Genomic DNA, 17946 nt, shown 5'->3' with positions numbered 1-17946 from the left:
TTTCTGATTTGAAGTCTCTGGTGTCTGATGGTGGTATTACCCTCACTGATCTCTTTTGGTTACTGTTCGTGTGAAAGATCTTTCTTTATCCATTCTTTCACTTTCAATCTGTTTTTTTAATCTTTGGATCTGAAATGAGTGTGAGTCTCTTTTAGACAACTTATAGTTGGGTCATGGTTTGTAAGGCATTCTGCCAATCTCTGTATTTGTTATGAGAGTTTCATCAATTTACACTTAAAGTAATTACTGATAAGGGGGGACTTATTTCTTTCATTCTGTCTGAATCCTATATGCCTTACAGCTTTTTTTTGGTCTCTCAGTCTCTATATTACTGTCTTCTTTTGTGTTTAATTTCCTTTTTGTAGTTAAATATCTAAATTCCTTTCTTATTTCCTTTTGTGTAAATTATATAGATATTTTCTTTGTGGTTATCAGGGATTATGTTCAGCTTCCTGAAGTTGTAGCATTCTTATTTGAAATTATACCAGCTTAACTTTGTTACTCTACAAAGATTCTGCTCCTCTACAGTTCTGTCCCCACCCATTTTGGTGACTGATGTCACAAAATTACATCTTTGTACATCGCATGCCCCTAAACACAAGCTAATAAGTTATTTTAAATGCGTTAGTCTCATATAATTATGTAAGAAGACAAAATGTGGGGTTAGAAACCAAAGTTAAATTAATACTGTCTTTTATCATTGTCCATGTATCTACCTTTATTAAGATCTTTATTTCCTCATACAGCTTTGAATTATTTTATAGTGTCCTTCTGTTTCACCTATGAGACTCCCTTGAACATTTCTTTCAGGCAAGTCTAGAGGTAATAAACTCCCATTTGTTTTTTTGGGAATGTCTTAATCCTCCCCCGCCCCCCACCACTTCTGAAGGACAGTTTTGACAGGCACAGGATTTTTGGTTGACAATTTTGTTTCTTTTAGCTCTTTGAATATATGGGTCCATTGCCTTCAGGCATCCAAAGATTCTGATGAGAAATCTGATTATAAACTTACTGAGGATCCCTTGCATGTGACAAATTGTTTCTTTGATGCTTTCAAGATCTTCTCTATGTCTTTGTAGAAAATTTGAGAGGTCATGGCATGGATTCCTTTGAGTTCATCTTTGTTGGATTCTTTTGAGCTTCTTGGATGTTTATGTTCATGTCTTGAAATTTGGTGGTGGTATTACTATTTTTACAATGTCGGCCATTCTAATAAGTGTGTAATGGTGTGTGATTCATGTGCAGTTCTCTAATGATGGATGATGTTGAGTGTCTTTGATATGCTCATTTGCCATCTGTTTATCTTCTTATTCAGATCATTTGCCCCACAGATTGGCTGCTACTTAGAGCTTTTGCGCTTTCTTGCCACTGAAGGTTTGGCACGTCTTCTGTCACAGTGGCTGCTCCCGCAGTACCCTTTTCACAGATTCAGCCTGACACGTCCCGTGGCCTTGCTGGCTGCCTCCTTTGTGCCCCTGTCTTACTCTCTCTGTTGTTTAGCTTCTCTAATCCCCTGTTGTGTTTGTATGTTTTAAACTTTTCTTTCTTCTTCTTCTTTTTTTTTTTTTTTTAAAGATTTTATTTATTCATTTGAGAGAGAGACAGTGAGAGAGGGAGCATGAGCGAGGAGAAGGTCAGAGGAAGAAGCAGACTCCCCATGGAGCTGGGAGCCCGATGCGGGACTCGATCCCGGGACTCCGGGATCATGATCTGAGCTGAAGGCAGTCGTCCAATCGTCCAACCAACTGAGCCACCCAGGCGTCCCAAAACTTTTCTTTCTTCTAAAGTGCTGAACGCTTCTCTCGGGCAGGAGTGTCTTTCATCCTTTTTTGTGTCACCTGCACTTTTTGAATACTGGGCAGCTGCAGCTCAGGCCGTGTTGCAGAAGGAGGGTGACCAGCCATCCCTGTTGGCCTCTAGCTGGCCTGCCTTTAGCACCGAAGGTCCATGTCTAGGGAAATCCCTTAGTCCTGGGTAACCTGGGACAGTTGGTTATTGTGTGTAGATGGTTCCTAGGATAAACATTCGAAGATGTCTCTATAATCAGTAGCATCGCTGCTTCCGTCTCTGTGCCCTTGTTATACTCTGTGCGTTCTTTTGTGTTAGCTTCTTTGAGGCCCAGTTGCATTCACAGATGTTTAAGTTCGCTTTTCTATGCAGTGGTGAACACTTCTTGTGGACAGGATTGTGTTTCATTCAAGTTTTTTTTTAAGTATTTATTTTATATACGAGAGAGACAGAGCACACAAACGGGGAGGGGCAGAGGAGATGGGGAGAGAGAATCCTCAAGCAGACTCCCCACTGAGCGTGAAGCCCGACACGAGACTTGATGCCAGAACCCCGAGATCATGACCTGAGTGAAATCAAGAGATGGACACTTAAATGACTGAGCCACCTAGATGTCCCTTCATTCAAGTTCTGTCACCTGGACCTCGCTGACTATCTGGCTCCTGCTCTTCTCACATGTTCAGTGAAAGGCTGACTGGTTGAATATACATTGATGGAATGTTTATAATAGATTTTTACTTTCTTCACAAAGTAGAATATAAACAATGGACATCCTAGGCAGCTTGTTGTTTCCCAGAAACTCAGGAAAGAATTGGATATTGAATAGGAATATGCTCTTTCAGGGACCATTGTCATTCGTGGATGTGTTTGTGGACTTTACCTGGGAAGAGTGGCGGCTGCTGGACCCCTCCCAGAAGCACCTGTACCGGAGTGTGATGCTGGAGAACTACAGCAACCTGGTGTCCCTGGGTAGGAACTCCCTCCCCAAAGGACTGTGTCTAATCTCCAGGCTTCCCCTTCTTGGTTGCTGAAAGCTGGGTGGCTTTTGCAATGTTCTTAGTAATTTGGGATTTATATTTAAAGGCCAGATTTTCTTAGTCTCCTTTTGGCATCAGAATGTGCTAGTTGAAAATGGTCTTTGCTTTGCCATGGGACAGAAGGGTGGCTTTATCATGCTGCCTCAAAACTCTACCCCCTTCATGAACTGAGTGACTCTTCTCCCTTCGTGAATAGGGTTTGAGGTAGTTTTGGTCCAGGTTTTTTGTGATTTTCCATTCATAGGGTATCAAGACAGCAAACCCGACATCATCTTCAAGTTGGAACAAGAAGAACCGTGGATGATGCCAGCCCAGATCCCACGTCCAGGCCATCCAGGTGAGCGATGAGGATATTTAGATCTTTTCTTCCTTTCCAGAATTGATGTGAATTCTGACGTGACATTCGCCTTATGTTTGTACTTTTTGTCTTGTTCATAACCATTCTTTCATAGTTCATCTCTTTCTCTGTGGCATTCTCCGTTTCCTGTGTACTTTCCCAGGAGAGTAGACTCATTTTGTTATGCAGTTGAACAGGCTTTTTCTCTGTCTCTCCTGTTGTGACTTTCTCTCTTCCTTCTACTTTCTTTCTTTTAAATTATATTTTTAAAATCTTTTACACTTACAATCAACAACCATAGTCCCAGTGTCCTTCCCTGTCCTTCAGATCTACTAGAAGTCATTACTGTCCCTTCCAAGTGCACCCCCGCCCCCTGGATATTAGTTACCCTCTCTCGAGCCCTCTGACTCCCTCATGGGACACCCATGGAGCCCACTCACACTGCATGACCAAGTGCGTGTTCTTTCCATGCTTTCCTGGCTTCTCTTGTTCTCCCCTTTGAGTCCAAAGGCACTTTTCATAGTCACTACTTTTCCATATATTGTAACCTCGGAAGACATCCATTCTGAAGATTTGAGCTCTTTTTCTCTTTTGGTAATTGGCAGCCTGTCGCTGTTTCATCCGGCCTTTGGTACCCGGCGTCTTCCCTGCGTGTGCCGCTCCTTGGTCTCATTTCCAGAAGCTGGAATTGTTTGTCGCGTTGCTCAGTAGCTACATCGAGCTTTCTTTTCCCCTTTCTCATTCTTTATTCTTTCTGCTCTGCCTCTAGCTCTTTCTCTTGGCACTGGAGAATCAGCATAGCTCTCCTTTATACACAATTTTCTTCACTAGGGTTGTTGAAATCTCTTAATATTTTGGTTTCCTAAGAAGAAGTCTTTTAAGGCCCCCATGGTCCCAGTTCCCACCCAGAACAAGGCCAATATCCCATTTCTTGATCATTCTATTTATTAACCAAATGTACACATCTTCCTCCTTTTGTTCATCTTGATATTGCTGTAGGATAGGTTTCCCTGATGTGGTTGCTCTGTCACAGGCATAATGGATCCAGTTAGTCTTTGTATCGTTAGGATTGCTTCAGCTTCATTTCTGATTATCCTAAATCAGTCTATGAAACAGAAGTTATTTATTACAACACATCACAAAAAGTCCTGAAGTGGGGCAGCTGTAGGGTTGACTAAGTGATTTGGTAAATCACCAAAGGTCCTTCTCTGCCCTGCCATTCTGAGTTCCCCAGCATTTTCTTAGGTTCACTCCCTCGTGGTCACTGATGGCTGTTACCATTCCAGGCAACACCTGCAGGTACACCAGTGGCCAGGAGAACAAGAACTGCTTTTCCCACGTGGCTCGCTCTTTCTAATCAGGTGGTAAAGCCTATTCCAGGAAGTCTCAGCAAACTTGTGCTTGGTGGGCTAGGTTTTTATCCTAGGTCCCTGTCTGCAGAAGACTGGCAAGGAAAATGGGCCCGGCACTGTCGGCTCAGATAAGTGGTGCTTCGTCTTCTGGGGTAGGGGTAGAGGTAGCATTGGAGAAGGGTCTCTGTTTCCCCAACTGAAGCACATGGCCTTAAGGATGGGTTTGGAGGAAAAGTCCGGTTTCTGCCAGTCAGGACAAGGGAGGAAGGATCGTTGCAGGTGGCGCTGGCGGCCTTCATCCACCTCTTTGGCCAGGCGGCTTCCAGTCAGACTCTTCTTCTAGTCCGTACGTCTTCCAACAGATTCCACCATTCCTGTGTCCCTTTTGTGCTATATTAGTAGAAGTCTTGGATCCTCGTTCACAGGTAACATCTGGTAATGTGCAGTTAAAGAGAAGTTATTTATGTGCAACCAGCCAGACAGGTCCAGAGTGGGAGAGACGCGTGTAGCGTAGAAAACACTGGAAAAAACTGAAGACTGAGCTAACCCCAATGAAATAACTTTGAGTAGAGTGACTGGGGTGTAAGAAGAGACAGTGCGTGTGTCCTGGGAGTGTGGAAGAAGAGGGGGTGAAGGAGAATGAGCTCGCCTCAGTGTTACTCTGAATAATCCTCACTGGGGAATCAGTGTGCAGTAGAATAAGCTGGTTATTTTGAAATATGGAAGCGGATACCATAAAAAGCCAAAGGGGATGAAGGGGCTTTTTCCTGGGGGACTAGAACACCGGGGTGGGGGCGCGGAGCGAGCAGAATGCTGCTGATGACAAAACCCCGAAGCCAGAATGAGACAGTAGAGCAGCAGCAAGACCCAGGACTCGGTCCTCAGGCACAATGTCAAGTATGTGGAGGCTGACCAGGAGAGAATGGGTAGACCCGATCTAGACGTCCTCAAGTAATATGCTGACCAAAGCAACAAATAGGAAAGAGCATGAACAGAACATAGCAGCAAGTCGGGCTTGGAGATGGCAGATCAGAGGACCTTAATATCTCATTCCAGGTTTTCCTGCCTCTCAAATCTGATCCCTCTTCGTTTTGTAAACAGTCTCCAAATTGTCAAGCACCAGTTGCCAAGTGGGGGAGTTACCTTCTCCTAGACGCCCTGAGAAATGAACATTAGACTTTGGACTTTAATGGGAACTTTGGACTATCACGATAATTTGAGAGGGAGTGTTACTGGCTGTTCTGTGGTTCTAAACTCAGAAATGTTTCCATCAAGAAGAAAATAGCCAGAGAGCAATAAATATTTGCCTGGGAATCAGATTTGCTCATGTGTTTGGCTAATAGTCTAATCCCTGTAGACTTTGAGAGCGCATGGACACTAAATCTGTCCTAACACTCTACCCTGTAACCCTTTTGTGGCTGGAACCATAACCCTCCTACTTCCCCTGGTTAGCCACAGCTCTGACATCTTGATTTCCTAGGAAACCTTAACACGTTTTCTGTTGAGCATTCTCTTTGCAACAATAATGGCAGATAATGATATTATGGTTGGTATCTTAAGGGAAATTTCAGAGAATTCCAGAAATGAGGAAATGATACCAAAGCCAATGAATGGAAGACAGAATTTTCTATGCTTAAATATTGACCATGATTGAAGATGAAGATGATTACTGGCTGTGGTTCAAAAGTAATCCCTGGAAACTCCACTTGTACCGACAGAATAGTATTTCTCCCAAAAACCATCTTTTTTTTTTTTTTTTAAGATTTTATTTATTTATTTATTTATTTGACAGACAGAGATCACAAGTAGGCAGAGAGGCAGACAGAGAGAGAGGGGAGGGGGAAGCAGGCTCCCTGCTGAGCAGAGAGCCCGATGCGGGCCTCGATCCCAGGACCCTGAGATTATGACCCGAGCCGGAGGCAGAGGCTTTAACCCACTGAGCCACCCAGGCGCCTCCCCGCCCCAAACAACCATCTTGAGTGTAGCCGCAGAACACAACGGAAAATGGAACTGTGCTCAGAGAGCAGAACCAAGGGCTTACCAGGCCACTGCCACAGCAGGGAGTCCTTGCGCAGCTTGCCCAACCAGGGTGTCCGTGCACTGTGAGCCGGTGCCTGCTATGTGGCATTCGCTGTGGCTGCTCTTCCAGAATGGGGACTCCTGTTAGATCAGTCTTCAGTTTTTACATCTTTATGACTATGTCATTCCCATTCACAGGTGAATCACGCAGACATGCAATGGCTAATTTTTGTTCACACATCATTTTTTTCTTTTGAGTTGTTCTATTTTCCTGCTGAGTTTTCTCTCTTCTTACCATTCGTGTATTTGTCATGAACCCCTGTGCTATGTTCAACCGCATTAATGATTCTGTCTCTTCCTGATGAGGTTGCTTCGCTGCTCCTTGATGTGCTTCAGCGACCCAAGTTGACCTCATACCCAGGCTGTACTACAGTGTTTTATCCCAGAGTCACCTTTTAGATTTTATTTTCCATATTTATTCTGTATCATCTTTTTTCTTGGTTTGTTTTGTTGGCGTACCTCTTTGAGTAGCTTCCTGTGAAAGAGTGCATGTAACATAAAATTGGAGACCTGTGTCTCTGGAGAGGTTATGCTTTACTCCTGAATGCTCTGTGTTTTGTCCCCTAATGATGCTGATGTCATTCGATTAAAGACAGATGCTGTTCTCACTTTGATCCTTTACACAAAACAATTTTTTTGGTTTCTCTGGGAACTTTATTCCCTGCTGCTTGTCCTCAGTGTTCTGAAACATCACACTGATTTTTTTCTTGTGCATTTATTTTCATGTATTTGGGTATGCAGTAGAACTTCATTCCCAAGAGGACTGTAAACTGGTTTGCAGTGTTTTCTGAGTTTCTTCTGAGTTCAGCACAGTGTTTGGCACATAATAGAGATTCAATAATTATTTGTTGAAAGAATATAATGCTGAGATGCCTTCCAACTGGTTTATATCTTTCTTATTTTCACCTGTGCCTACGTTACCTTTTTTTTTTTCCTACGTTACCTTCTTTACCGATATTTTAAAACTTAAAACCATCCCGAGTCATTGTCAGTTTTCTGTGCCTATCTTCATTCTTCGTTTTATTTGTTCTCCCTGGCCAGGAGTTTTGGCACATGTACACTTGAGATTTTACTTATATTCAGAGCCGATATATGAAACTAAAAGTATACTCTCTTGACATGGCATTTTTAAGGTAATTTTATGCTCTGCCTGGTTCATGTTATTTTTAACAGACAACTGTTTTCATTGCTAGAAAAAGTCGGGGAAATTGATCGTATGGAATGGCATCAGGAAAATCAAAGCAAGCTGGAAAGTATGGCAAAAGGCTACGAATGTACTACATTTGGAAATCTGTGCCTTCTTAGTACAAATTATGTTTCTTCAGGACAAAACCTTCATAAATACGTCACACGTGGAATGAGTTTTAAATATAATACAGACTTCAGTAGTAATCATGCTGGAAGGAACGATCCTAATGAGTTTCATGCATATAGGGAATCATTCCACCCTTCTAAACATGAGCAAACTGTTATTGGAATAAAATACAGTGAAAGTAATGAATCTGGAAAAATTGTCAACAAGAAGTCACAACTCCTGTGCCAACCAACGTATGCAGGAGGAAAACCTTTCGAATGCAGTTTTTGTGGGAAGACCTTCAGCAGTAAGTCCTACCTTGCAGTGCATCAGCGAACTCATGTAGAAGAGAAACCCTACAAATGTGAGGGATGTGGGAAGACCTTCAGCAGCAAGTCCTACCTCACTGTCCACCAGAGAACTCACACAGGTGAGAAACTCCATGAGTGCAGTGACTGTGGGAAAGCCTTCAGTTTCAATTCACAACTTGTTATACATCAGAGAATCCACACAGGAGAGAGTCCCTATGAGTGCTGCGAGTGTGGGAAAGTATTCAGTAGGAAAGACCAGCTCGTTTCACACCAGAGAACTCATTCAGGACAGAAACCCTATGGTTGTAGTGAATGTGGGAAAACTTTTGGTTTGAAGTCACAGCTCATTATACATCAGAGAATTCATACAGGAGAGAAACCCTTTGAATGTAGCGAATGTCAGAAAGCTTTTAATACAAAGTCAAACCTTATGGTACATCAGAGGACCCATACAGGGGAGAAGCCCTATGGTTGTAGTGAATGTGGAAAAGCCTTCACTTTCAAGTCACAGCTCATTGTACATCAGGGGCTTCACACAGGAGTAAAGCCCTATGGGTGCGTCCAGTGTGGGAAAGCCTTCAGCTTGAAGTCGCAGCTCATTGTGCATCAGAGAAGTCACACAGGAATGAAACCTTATGTATGCAGTGAATGTGGCAAAGCCTTCAGGAGCAAGTCGTACCTCATTATCCATATGAGAACTCACACTGGCGAGAAACTCCATGAGTGCAGTGACTGTGGGAAGGCCTTTAGTTTCAATTCACAACTTGTTATACATCAGAGAATCCACACAGGAGAGAGTCCATATGAGTGCCATGAATGTGGGAAAGCCTTCAGTCGGAAATACCAGCTCATTTCACACCAGAGAACCCATGCTGGGGAGAAGCCCTATGAATGCAGTGACTGTGGGAAGACTTTCGGTTTGAAGTCACAGCTCATTATACATCAGAGAACCCACACTGGGGAGAAACCCTTTGAATGCAGCGATTGTAGCAAAGCCTTTAATACAAAGTCAAACCTTATTGTACACCAGAGAACCCATACAGGGGAGAAACCATATGGTTGTAGTGAATGTGGAAAAGCCTTCACTTTCAAGTCGCAGCTCATTGTACATCAGGGAGCACACACTGGGGTAAAACCATATGGATGTAATCAGTGTGGGAAAGCCTTCAGCTTGAAGTCGCAGCTCATTGTGCATCAGAGAAGTCACACTGGAGTGAAACCCTATGGATGCAGTGAGTGTGGCAAAGCCTTCAGGAGCAAGTCATACCTCATTATCCATATGAGAACTCACACAGGCGAGAAACCACATGAGTGCAGTGAATGCGGGAAATCCTTCAGTTTCAATTCACAGCTCATTGTGCATCAGAGAATCCACACGGGGGAAAATCCCTATGAATGCAGCGAGTGTGGAAAAGCCTTCAACAGGAAAGATCAGCTCATTTCTCATCAGCGAACTCATGCAGGGGAAAAACCTTACGGATGCAGTGACTGTGGGAAAGCCTTTAGTAGCAAATCCTATCTCATCATACACATGCGAACTCATTCAGGAGAGAAACCGTATGAATGTAACAGATGTGGGAAGGCCTTCATTTGGAAGTCACTGCTCATTGTCCATGAGCGAACGCACGCAGGGGAAAGCCCTTATAAATGTAGCCAGTGTGAGAAGTCCTTCAGTGGAAAGTTACGGCTCATTGTACATCAGAGAATGCACACAAGAGAGAAGCCCTATGAGTGCAGTGAATGTGAGAAGGCTTTCATTAGGAAATCTCAGCTCATTGTACATCAGAGAACTCATTCAGGGGAGAAGCCCTATGGATGCGACGAATGTGGGAAAACCTTCTCTCAGAAGTCTATCCTCAGTGCGCATCAGAGGACTCACACGGGAGAGAAACCCTGTAAATGCACTGAATGTGGAAAAGCCTTTTGTTGGAAGTCACAGCTCATTATGCATCAGAGAACTCATGCAGATGAAAAACGTGTTGATGAGTTAAATGTAAGAAATTTTCTTCCACAAGTCAACTCATAGGAAATAGCAGCAAATTCATATAGAAGAGAAACTCTGTGAGATCATCTCATTGTACACCAGGAAACTAATACTGAGTAGAAACCTGTGAATGCACAGCATGGACAGGGATGCCCACAGAAAGCTGCTTTTTACACATACCCTCCCCACCCCGACCCCCAGTAAATGCACACAGGAATGTTAAGAAGGTGAACCCTGTGGAAGTTTTCAGCAGCAAGTCATACCTTTTTTTTTTTTTTAAGATCTTATTTATTTATTTGACACAGATCACAAGTAGGCAGAGAGGGGGGAGCAGGCTCCCGGCCGAGCAGAGAACCTGATGTAGGGCTCGATCCCAGGACCCCAAGATCATGACCTGAGCCAAAGGCAGAGGCTTTAACCCATTGAGCCACCCAGGTGCCCCAAGTCATACGCTTTTTAAGTATAGGTGAGGAACCATAACAATGAAGTGAATACTGGAAAGTTATTTTTTTACTGTGATAAACCTTTTACTGTGATAAATTTGCAAAGAGGAAGTTTTGTAAAACAAGTAAATATGGAACACATTGCTTTGAAATTTGTATTAAACAGGAGGATTTTTTAAAACAGTATTTTAATGAGAAAAATGGAAACCAGCGAATGGCAGAATTATCAAAATCACACATACTTTATGTATCAGAAGCTCATACTTTGGAGAAACTATATTATCAATTAGGGAAGTTCTTGATATAGGAAAGACAAACTTTCATTAAAAAATTAATAATATGTAGTGGTAACAAAAGTCTCAATAGAAAGGTTCCCCTTACTGTTATTTTGATTAAGTTAGAAACAATTTCCTTTACAAATTATTGTGAGGGAAATTGTGTTCTAAATGTTCCAAATTGTTAGGAAAAGGTTGGAGAAAACCTCAAGTATAAATGATAGGCATGTCCAAAATGGAATATATAAATTTTTCCAAGTAAATAAATGCAGTCACAAGAACCAGAAATACATTGACAGACCTACAGGGATATTTAGATCTTATCTTCCTTGGTACTGTGTGAGTTTTGTGTAGTTTGGCATTTTACCTAATGAATGTCACAGATGAGAGGTAAGTTAGGTAGATACATGCCATTGTCCGGGGACTTGTACTTTGCATAGCAACATTGTTTTTAACAAATACAACTTGCTACTAGAATGATGTGATTTATTAAAAATCAATTTCAATACTGCAAACCTTTCCTACTACTTTGTAGCCTTTGTAAGTGGGCCTGGCAATGACTTCTTTAGTTACATATGTGCGTATAGTGCCAAATCAGGTGCTTGTGTAGCTGGAACGTGTTCTGCCCCCAGCAGTTAGAACATCATGATTTTCTTTAAGATAATCTCTGAGTGTAGGAGGTCATGGGGGGCTCATCACTTGTGGTGTCCTGCGAAGGCGTCGGCATGATCGTTAAGGTAGGCTAAGATATTCATTCCAGATTTCTGATGGACTCCTTAAGTACCAGGAAGAAAACTGAACTTTTGTTTTCTGATAACATTTTCCTGCAACTATTAATCAGTTCCTTCTATACGGACTACCCATGGTAGCTTTAGTTATTATCACTTTACAACTCGAGTGCACCAGTCTTTTTATTTGAGTCCCCGGTTTGTGTCTCAGGCAGACGTGTACGTGATGCTATGGAGATGCGTGCAGCCACGCCCCATTGGCTGTGCTTCGCAGGGAATGCTTTTAACCCCCAAAGTGAAGGCTTGTGGCAACCCTGCATTGGGCCAGTGGGTTAGTTTTCCAACAGCATTCGTTACTTCATGCCTATGTCACATGGTAGTAATTCTGGCAATATTCCTCACTTTTCATTACTTCTTATGTTGATCTCTCATTACTGCTTGTGATTTGCTGAAAGCTCACCATGTTTTAGCAATATTCCTAAATAAGGTGTGTATGTTGCTTTTTTTTTTTAAAAAAGACATAATGCTTTTGCAGTCCCAATACACTACAGTACTACAGTGTAGTGTAAACATAACATATGCATTGAGTAACAACAACAAAAAAAATCATTTGACTCGGTTTATTGCTTCATTTGCTTCATTGTGGTGGTCTGGAATGGCCCTGCATGGTATCTCCAAGGTAATTAATGCCTGTTTGTATAGCTGCAGAGTCAGGGTAGTAAAAAGTCATTCTGCCACTTGCCTTCTTACAAAGTCTGTTTTCTTCACCAGTTTGTGTACATGAAAGAGCATTTACCTGAAAACAGTTGAGGCCATAGCATTTAGGACTGTTTTGGAGGAGTAGGACGGTTCCAAATCGCAAGTATATCTGAAAACACCCTCCACTTTCTACTCTGTGCTTCAGGAGGGAAACCCACCGTTTACCCAAAGAAACTGTTGCTTCTTCGGAGGAGATATTTAGTGATTTCTGAATGTCTGGTCCTTATTATATTCAGTTCATTATACAAGATCCGGTCTAAAGATATGTGGGCTGTAGAAGGATGGTTCACAGAAGGGAAGAGAAAGTTGTATAAAGAAGGAGTGCCAGTATTTGTAAAGTATATCCCCCAAATCCGGAAAACACGAATATGTGTTTTGTCATACATGTTCTGAGGAAGATTCACACATAATAAAGAGTAAATACCTAAGAGGAAGTCTACATTCAGTGCACTACTACCCCGTGTCAGTTAGATTTTAAAGGTTTCTGATTGTGTGAGGCAAATCCACATGCAACATGTTATCCAGTAGATGCCAGAAATGGTGACATAATGTTGAAGACAGGAATGAAATATTGTGGGAAAGGCTAATGCTAACATTAAGGTCTTAATCTGAAGTGAAAAAGAAAACTTAGGGCACCTGGCTGCCTCAGTCTTTTGTGCAACTCTTGATCTCAGGGTTGTGGGTTTGAGCCCCGCCTTGGATAAAGTAAAGAAAAAGTTTGAAATTTAACAAAATGAATAGACCTGTAACTAGTGAACAAAAAGGAAAAGTAAAGATTTGAATCCCTGGCTTGAAAATCGACTTAGTCTTTCTAAGCCTGCCCCAGTTGCAGAACAGAAAGAAATTCCAGAGACTTCTAGCAATAGTTGATAATTCTCAGGAAAAGTCATGGAACATTAACTAGCGTTTTACAGGTTTTCCCAAAAATTGACATGTGGGGGATAAATGTTGCAATTCATATTTGTGGACATCACAGAAAATAAACTAAATGTTATTAGAGCAAAACAAGTGAATAACGTGGTGGTTTTCTTTTTTTTAAAGTAATGACAATAGTAAGTGTAGCAGACCTTTTTTCCCCCAAGATTTTATTTATTTATCTGACAGACAGAGATCACAAGGAGGCAGAGGGTGAGGGAGAAGCAGGCTCCCCGCTGAGCAGAGAGCCCGACACGGGACTCAATCCCAGGACCCTGAGATCGTGACCTGAGCTGAAGGCAGAGGCTTAACCCACTGAGCCACCCAGCTGCCCCATCACTGTACTTTTCATAATGCCAGTGCACCCAGCCTAAAAGCCACATTTCTCCACTGTCTTTGTAGCAAAGTATGATCTTACTGCTAAATTCTGAGTACTGAGTTAGAGATTCCAGACAGTGTCTAATGGGAAGGTTGTCAAGAAGAGAGCTGAGGAAAGCCTCTCAGTGTCCTGTAATCATTCCTCACTTCAATACACAGCACACGTGGTGCTTGGAACTTGAGCAGCCACTGTAGAGCCTGGTGCCTCAGGAAGACAGAAGGCGTCTGCTGCAGGGCTCTCTGGTATACCAGCCGCACACCACCAGCACTGAAGTATCTGCTGTGTAAGGGGAAATGAGCTGTCTTGTTTAATCCTCCTTTTCTTTTGTTGGGTAGGAAGAGAGTTGGTTCTGTTATATGCAGTAGAATGTGACCCTATAAAAATACATTATGATGTTTGGGGATTTAATAATAGAAAATGTTTCCATAAAATTATCCACACTTCCAGATTTTAAAAGATGGCCATATGATTATCTCAATGTGTGTAGGTAACACATTTGATGGAATTTAGTACCCATAGGTTATTTTTAAATATTAAATTAGGAATGGAGATTAAGGGGCGCCTGGGTGGCTCAGTGGGTTAAGCCGCTGCCTTCGGCTCAGGTCATGATCTCAGGGTCCTGGGATCGAGTCCCGCGTTGGGCTCTCTGCTCAGCAGGGAGCCTGCTTCCTTCTCTCTCTCTCTCTGCCTGCCTCTCAGTGTACTTGGAATTTCTCTCTGTCAAATAAATAAATAAAATCTTTAAAAAAAAAAAAAAAGGAATGGAGATTAAGTCCTTTACCTTTGCAAGGAGTATGTTCCCAAAACTGACAAATGTTGTACTTAATGGTATGTGTGTGTGTGTACACACTTTATATTATATATTAAGAAAATGACACAGGACTCATGAGTTTTTGAACAGTGTGTGAACATTCTAGCCAATGTGTGAAAAGAAAGTAAGGAATTGGAGATGAGGGCAGAAAAAAAAGTTCCACTGTTTGGAGATGTTGCCTATAGGAAAGCTAAAGTAAGTTTCAGGCAAATATTTAGAATTGCAAATAGAGAAGGACTTGTACTAGACATGTACACAGTTTTAAGGAATCAGTTGTGTTGTTCAGCTTCTGGTTAACCTGGATAATCTACAGCCTCCTAGAAAGGAGAACCCAAGCCCAAATGAACATAGCAGTAGAGAGTAGGGAACACTTTATGTAAGAAAAGGAGAGTTGCGGCTCTCATTCTCAGTGAAATGCAGGAAGAGAAGAGGGCCAGCATGGCATCCGGGGGTGAGACGAGCAGATGGTTGTCTGTGGACTGGGGTGACACATTAGAATCCTGAAGCCCCTTGGGAACACCTGGGTGGCTCAGATGGCTAGGCATCTGCCTTTGGCTTGGGATTGTGATCCCAGGGTCCTGGGATTGAGCCCCGCATCGGGATCCTTGGTAATTGGGGGTTCTTTTCTCTCTGCCTGCTGTTCCCCGTGCTTGTGCTCTCTCCAGTCCCCTTGCTGTCAAATAAATAAAATCCTTAAAAAAAGAGAAAAAATAAAAAAGAATCCCAAAGCCCCCACTCTGAAGGAGTGTGCAGCCAACTCTTTGCCATGGGTCTTCATGGAACCTTTGGTAGAGAAAGCTTTGAAAAAAAGCATGTCAAGGTCCTCCTTTAAGGTGGACACTGAAGGCAGGAAGGTGGACAGGGCAACAGTTGAGGGAAATCCCTTAGAAGCTCTCTGGACTGCGGCTGAGGGAAGGATAGAGAACTGAGACCACACTATCCCTTCCCTGCCCCCCCATAAGAGAACCATCACAAACACTCAGATCCTTCTATTAGAAAGGATGGCAGAAGGGTCAGGAGACCTGAGAGACCACAGCACTGCAGGCCTTCTCAGAGGGCTGGGGTCCTGTGGCCAGAGGAGCCAGAGACTAGAAGTCGCACTGAAACCTCTCTGGGAGTCTGGAAATGACCGGCATTGGAACGCAGAGACCTCAGCGACCCACAAAGCTGTCCGGCTCCAACGGAGTCAAGGAGGTAGCGGTCAGCCTTGAAAACCAGACATGACTCTAAGTCCGCTTTTCCTCCCTAGCTGTACACCCAGGAGAGGGGAGGGCATGTGTTCACTCTAAGATGTCACAGGAATATTCATGGCGGGGGGGGGGGGGGCAAGACGGCCGAGGAGCAGGTCTCAAGTCCACCTGGTCCCGGGAATTCGGCCAGGTAGTTCTCGGACCTTCCTGACTCCATGGGGGATCGAAGAGAGGAAGAGCAGCAATCCCGTGAACAGAAGCGCGGCCACTCTCTGGAAGGTAGGACGTGCGGAGCAGGGAGTCCGAGGCAACCTGCGGACAGACAGACAGACCGCGGGGCGGGGGCGGGGGCCCCTCAGCGCGCTCCAGCAAGCGACGGCCGCGCCGCACAGAATCAGCTGGAGACCAGGGAGCCGGGAGGGACTGAGGGACTTCGAGAAGTCCGCTGCGCTGAGGGACGCTGCGCCGGTGGCTCAGCGGAGTGTGGAGCCCTCGCGGGGACAGTGTGGTCTCAGGTCTCACGGGGTCACCCAAAGACTGGGGGGGTCTGGCCTGCCGGGTACCAGCGGGGAAGCCGGCTCCAGGGATGGAGCCGACGAGTCGTCCTCAGCTTGGGCTTACCTTAAACCGTGATCCGAGGCACAGTCGGGCCCCGGCTGCTCGGGCAGGGACCCCACAAACGGCAGGTCGTGGGAGACTCCAACGTCACAGCTCCGGGCTTCCAGGAGGAGCAGTGCAGGAGCAGCTGCAGGAATCCGCTGGGCTGGAGACCCCACACGGGCCGGGCGCCAGAGACAGAAACGCTGGGTCACAGCCCGGGTGAGCTCGGAGCGCGGCTGGAGACCAGGGAGCCGGGAGGGACTGAGGAGCGGGGCCCTGAGCCCTCAGCTCGGGGCGGGAGACTGGGCGCCGCCATCTTCTTCCCGTCCTCCAAAGCGGTACGGAAAGCGCGCAGGGAACAAAAGCTCCAGCGCGAACGCGAGCAGATGACTTAGCCGGGCCCCTGGCAAGGGCGGTGCAGTCCCGCGTCAGGCAGAGACACTGGCGATCGCGGCCACAGGCCCCTCCCCCAGAAGATCGGCAGGAACATCCGGCCGAGACCAGTTCACGCATCAACGAGAACTGGGGAACTCCAGAGCTAGGGGAAAGCAACACAGAATTTATGGCTTCTTTCCCATGATTACCCGTGATTTAGTTTTTCAAAGTTAAATTTTTAAAATTTTCTTTATTTTTTTCTACTTCTTTGGTATTTTTTCTTTTCTTTTTCAATCAACATCTTATCGATTCCTTTAAAAATATCTTTTCTAATTTTAATTTTAACAGTCATATTCTATCAATTATACTTAACCTTTTTTTTGTATATATATGTCTTTCTTTGAAATTTTGGGATACAATTTCTTCCAACAGACCAAAATATACCCTAAATCTACTGTACAGCTTTGTTCTAGTCTCTTGCTTGATCACATTCTCTATTTTTTTTATTTTTTCAACCAACTTAGCAATTCTTTTAAAAAGTTTTAAAATTTTACTCTTTACAGTCATATTCCATCCTTTCATCATATTTGCGTATATATAAAAGTTTTTTTTTTTTTTTAATTTTGGGAGGCAGTTTCTTCTAACAGACCAAAATACACCCAAAATCTAATGTGTGGCTCTGTTCTGTTCACCAACATGATCATACTCTCTTTTCCCTCTTTCTTTTCCCCCTGGTTTTGGGTCTCTTTTGATTTGTTTAGTGTATATTTTTCTGGGGTCATTGCTACGCTTTTAGGATTTTGTTCTCTTATTCATCTGTTCTCCTCTGGACAAAATGACATAATGGAAAAGCCCACGTCAAGAGAAAGAAGGGGCACCTGGGTGGCTCAGTGGGTTAAGCCTCTGCCTTCGACTCAGGTCATGATCCCAGGATCCTGGGATCGAGCCCCACATCGGGCTCTCTGCTCAGCGGGGAGCCTGCTTCCTCCTCTCTCTCTGCCTGCCTCTCTGCCTACTTGTGATCTCTGTCAGATAAATAAAGAAAAAATCTTAAAAAAAAAAAAAAAGAGAAAGAAGAAGCAGTACCAACTGCCGGGGGCCTCATCAATATGGACATTAGTAAGATGTTGGAACTAGAGTTCAGAATGACAATTCTAAAGATACTAGCTGGGCTTGGAAAAAAGCATAGAAAATACTAGAGAATCCCTTTCTGGAGAAATAAGAGAACTAAAATCCAACCATGTTGAAATAAAAAAGGAAAATCCAACCAAGTTGAAATAAAAAAGGCT

The 17946-nt window shown here is 43.7% G+C and overlaps 1 protein-coding gene across 5 annotated transcripts in view; it reads left to right on the top strand.

Annotated features, from left to right (window-relative positions):
- Nucleotides 1-17946, top strand: part of LOC132023029 (zinc finger protein 268-like) — a 41038-nt gene that overhangs the window by 17975 nt on the left and 5117 nt on the right. For 2 of the 5 annotated variants that reach the window (XM_059408085.1, XM_059408086.1), the window contains exons 3-4: nucleotides 2631-2757; nucleotides 3070-3162. In XM_059408085.1, the coding sequence (XP_059264068.1) occupies nucleotides 2631-2757; nucleotides 3070-3162 (220 nt within the window). Of the gene's footprint in view, nucleotides 1-2630; nucleotides 2758-3069; nucleotides 3163-4876; nucleotides 4969-5570; nucleotides 5669-7786; nucleotides 17117-17946 lie in introns of those variants that run through there. The other 3 variants (XM_059408082.1, XM_059408087.1, XM_059408084.1) reach the window with 3 other exon arrangements.

Source organism: Mustela nigripes, chromosome 8 (assembly GCF_022355385.1).
Source record: "Mustela nigripes isolate SB6536 chromosome 8, MUSNIG.SB6536, whole genome shotgun sequence".
NCBI classification, from domain to species: Eukaryota; Metazoa; Chordata; class Mammalia; order Carnivora; family Mustelidae; genus Mustela; species Mustela nigripes.
The sequence above is the reverse complement of the archived record's forward strand: the minus strand, read 5'-3'. Positions and strand labels throughout refer to the sequence as shown.